Source organism: Branchiostoma belcheri, unplaced genomic scaffold (assembly GCF_001625305.1).
Source record: "Branchiostoma belcheri isolate BF01 breed outbred unplaced genomic scaffold, Haploidv18h27 scaffold224, whole genome shotgun sequence".
Lineage (NCBI taxonomy): Eukaryota > Metazoa > Chordata > Leptocardii > Amphioxiformes > Branchiostomatidae > Branchiostoma > Branchiostoma belcheri.
The window spans coordinates 227,207-230,723 of record NW_017803758.1 but is presented as its reverse complement, the minus strand read 5'-3'; the positions used below and the strand labels follow the sequence as shown (position 1 = coordinate 230,723).

Sequence of the window (3,517 nt, the reverse complement as noted above, 5' to 3'; positions counted from 1 at the left end):
ACCATGCCTGAGCATACTTACGCTCGAAGTAAATTGCCCAGTGTGTGGTCCTCCTGTTTACAGTGAAGATGGCAGCATTGGGAACCTTGGTATCTTTAGTGATGGTGATTCTAGAAACAAAGTTTTGTTAGTAGGACTGGGTATAACCCAATGATGGTGGATAATTGAGATAGGCCAAAAATGACAAATCTGTAACTTACAAATTTACATTTTTTTACAATACTGAATTCGACCTGAGATTTGAGATTCATGATCCATGCAGCATGGTCTTACTTGTAACGTTACTTGGGTCTAAGATGGACATACATGCAAGGATATTTTTAGGAAGAGGAGTATGGAACATTCTTGAACATTGCCTGCACTATATACGTTAGTAGCAAATATACAAAAGTAACGCCCTCCTTTCTCAGCACTGGAACACCAGAGCTGAAGCCGCCTCAGCACTGGAATACCAGTGCTGAGGCGGCTTCAGCTCTGGAATAGAGCCGTTCAGCTCTGGAAACCGAGAGCTGAAAGGAGTTCAGCACTGGAATTCCAGTGCTGAAAAGTCTCAGCACTGGAAGTGGAATTACGAAATTATGTTCCGCACTGGAAACCGAGTGCTGAGCAGAGGCCACCGTCTCTGAGGCATTCGTGAGCTGTGAGTCAGAGGAGAGGGCTGTCCAGGATGAGCGAATCGACGCATCCATAATCCTCTGGCATGAGCTTCGTCCTGTTGTCCACGACCTCATCAGAAAGCTGTCCAAGAGAGGGGTGGCGACAAGGCAAGTCCGACAAGACGACGTGCTTCGGGAGATAGCCGGCCATGTAGACGGCTACGAGTCACCACGAGACCCACATGCTGCTGTGGGCGACCTCATTCTCCTCGAGATTCAGCGTCGCCTCTTCAACACAAACAACAACGACGGCGAGGCCAGCTGAATACTAGAAGTACCCCGTCTCTGGTATCTCTGGTTGATATCACTTATACTGGTGCCTATATATAATCGTAATAATTTTTCACTGCGAAAATGAACGAAAATAATCACAAAGGTGCCGTTTTAGTTTCTTTAGTTTCCAAAACCACATGTAGTGAAACACAACAGCGTAAGGTTTTCAATAACGATTAAAGAGTAAAGTCAGTGGCAGGAATACAAGTGATTCGGCACAGCAAGGAGCGGCACAGATTTCCTACCTCTCAGCACTGGGACATAATTTTCCAGTGCCGGGAAAGACGTCAGCACTGGTTTGAAGAGCGTCCCAGTGCTGAAGGGACGTCAGCACTGGTTTTCCAGAGCTGAAAATGTTCCAGCACTGGTTTTCCAGTGCTGAATTCTTCCCCAGCACTGGTAAATCCAGTGCGGAAGGCGTTACTTTTGTATACGAGCACTCGGTTCCAGTGCTGAAACCGCCGTCAGCACTGGGGACCCAGTGCTGAGCGACCTTTGAACTGGCTCTGCCGCGCGTTCAGCACTGGAGACCGAGTGCTGAAGGGAGTTCAGCACTGGAAACCGAGAGCTGAGACAACGTTCAGCTCTGGAACAGAGCCGTTCAGCTCTGGAAAACCAGTGCTGAAAAATATTCAGCACTGGAATTCCAGTGCTGAGGGAGCTTCAGCTCTGGAAAAGAGCCGTTCAGCTCTGGAAATCCAGTGCTGAACCTTTTTCAGCACTGGAGTTCCAGTGCTGACGAAATTTCGACCGCTGATTCAGCACTGGAACACCAGTGCGGAGGGCGTTACTTTTGTATATTTGCACGTTAGTAGTAGATAGTAGTAGATTCTTTCAGCCAGGTAGGTATCCATCCAGTTTAGGCTGCTCGTTGCTCTACCGGACTGTCATTCCCGGCCTATGCGGGCAATCCAGGGCCATGTGATTGTACATAATTGGATGTCTCTCCATATATTTGTCAATTCTGGTTTAGTTCAAAACCATCTGTGTGAGTGTGTGTGTGTGTATCTGCGTATGTGTGTTGTGTGTGTGTGTGTGTTGTGTGTGTGTGTATGTGTTGTGTGTGTGTGTGTGTGTGTGTGAACGCGTGTAAACGTAGAGAACGCATCGTGAAATGTATCAAGGGAAGCCTGATGCCCCCCTCCCCCTACATATGCACGGGCACTGCAACAAAAAAGCGAACAAAATACAAAATTTCTAACTCAATGACTGTTCCATAAAATGGCACATTTGACAAAATTAACAGTATCATATATCACACTTACTTCTTTTCACCCTCAAAGAGTAGAAATGATTCAAAAGTTGGCGGCGCGTTCATGATGCTACACTGCAACAGCTTTTACGCTACTCTGACGTCATCAAGTAAGGTTCACTCTTTTAATAGGGGTAACATTAAGAATATTATTTTCAAAGATTGCCTAAGCTTAGTTAGTTATGACTAAGGTCTATTAGGTTACGAATTTATCTTTATCTATAAATAAATAATGATAGCATGAAGAACTTGAGACTATATAACGTTACATAATTTCATCTTTACCGCACGAAATTACATCACACCCACAAATGGTAATGGTATGTTCTATATCAAACTAGCAGGCTGCCCTACAAGTCTTTGTTTGAAGGGCAAACACGCCTCGATGTACTCAGTCAGTTTTTGCTGCTTTCCAGAAGCAACAGGAATTTCATCCCAGGGCAAGAAACTGAGGGTACTTCAGAGCTGTTGCCGATTTTACAGACACAACAGTAGCAAGAAGAAGAAGAACCTATGGACAGCCGGTGTGGTGTAAACATAACGGTACGCTAAACGCTACATATAACAGTCGAGGCTCAACAGTCGACACACTTCTTGTTCATAGTAAAACTTTGGCGGACCTTAAAACCACAAAGATGTTTTAACCTGCAGGAGTCCCTACGACACACCTGTAACGGCTGTAGACTTCGATATAACGTTAGGTATCAATTTGTAAACATCAACGGCATTTCGAATTCAGGCTACTAGACTAGAGTACTTTGGGTTAAGTCTAACGTTAGTCTACATAACATGTAACAACGTTAACGTTTATGTCTGCAATGTTAAAGAGTTGTATAAAACACATTGTCCTTCAAGAATAGTATCATTTGGTGAAGGTTAAAACTAATGATCACTAATAACTTGCGTGTGTGTAATTAGTTATTATCTTCATCTTCATCTTTGCCGGGGCTCAAAGATGCATGCCCGTAGCCAGGATTTTGAATGGGGGGGTTCTTCCCACTGCTTGAGGGGACCTCGAGCGCCGTAGGCGTGAGGCGAGCGCCGAAGGCGCGAGGTTCCTAGGGGGGTCCGGGGGCATGCTCCCCCGGAAAATTTTGAAAAATGAACCTTCTAAAATGGCATTTCGTGCGTTTTTGAGAGGATTGTCAAGAAAAAATCAGAAATAAATTTTTATTCAATGAGAAAGGGAGCAGTTTTTCTACGATTCCAGTCCATCTTTTCAAGAAAAAATCTTGGACCTTTACATAAAAGTGGACCAAAAAGTGGACCTTTACATAAAAAGTGGACCAAAAAGTGGACCTTTACATAAAAAGTGGACCAAAAAGTGGACCTTTTA

At 44.5% G+C, this 3,517-nt stretch overlaps 2 protein-coding genes across 5 annotated transcripts in view; one reads left to right on the top strand and one right to left on the bottom strand.

Moving 5' to 3' along the window:
• Window positions 1-3,517, bottom strand: part of LOC109470429 (DNA-directed RNA polymerase II subunit RPB11-a) — a 12,672-nt gene that overhangs the window by 8,006 nt on the left and 1,149 nt on the right. Inside the window, exons 1-2 of one of the 4 annotated variants that reach the window (XR_002140253.1) lie at window positions 2,195-2,292; window positions 22-110 (exon numbers count right to left, since the gene is read on the bottom strand). The exons of 2 other annotated variants lie outside the window; for them this stretch is intronic. Coding sequence is in view for 1 of the 2 variants with exons in the window: in XM_019769379.1 (XP_019624938.1) it covers window positions 2,195-2,247 (53 nt within the window). In the remaining variant the exon portion in view is untranslated. Of the gene's footprint in view, window positions 1-21; window positions 111-2,194; window positions 2,294-3,517 lie in introns of those variants that run through there. One more of the 4 variants, XM_019769379.1, reaches the window with a different exon arrangement.
• LOC109470428 overlaps window positions 2,522-3,517 on the top strand; it is a 19,338-nt gene continuing 18,342 nt past the window's right edge. The window contains exon 1 of the mRNA XM_019769377.1: window positions 2,522-2,724. The gene's annotated coding sequence lies outside the window, so the exon portion shown is untranslated. The remainder of the gene's footprint in view (window positions 2,725-3,517) is intronic.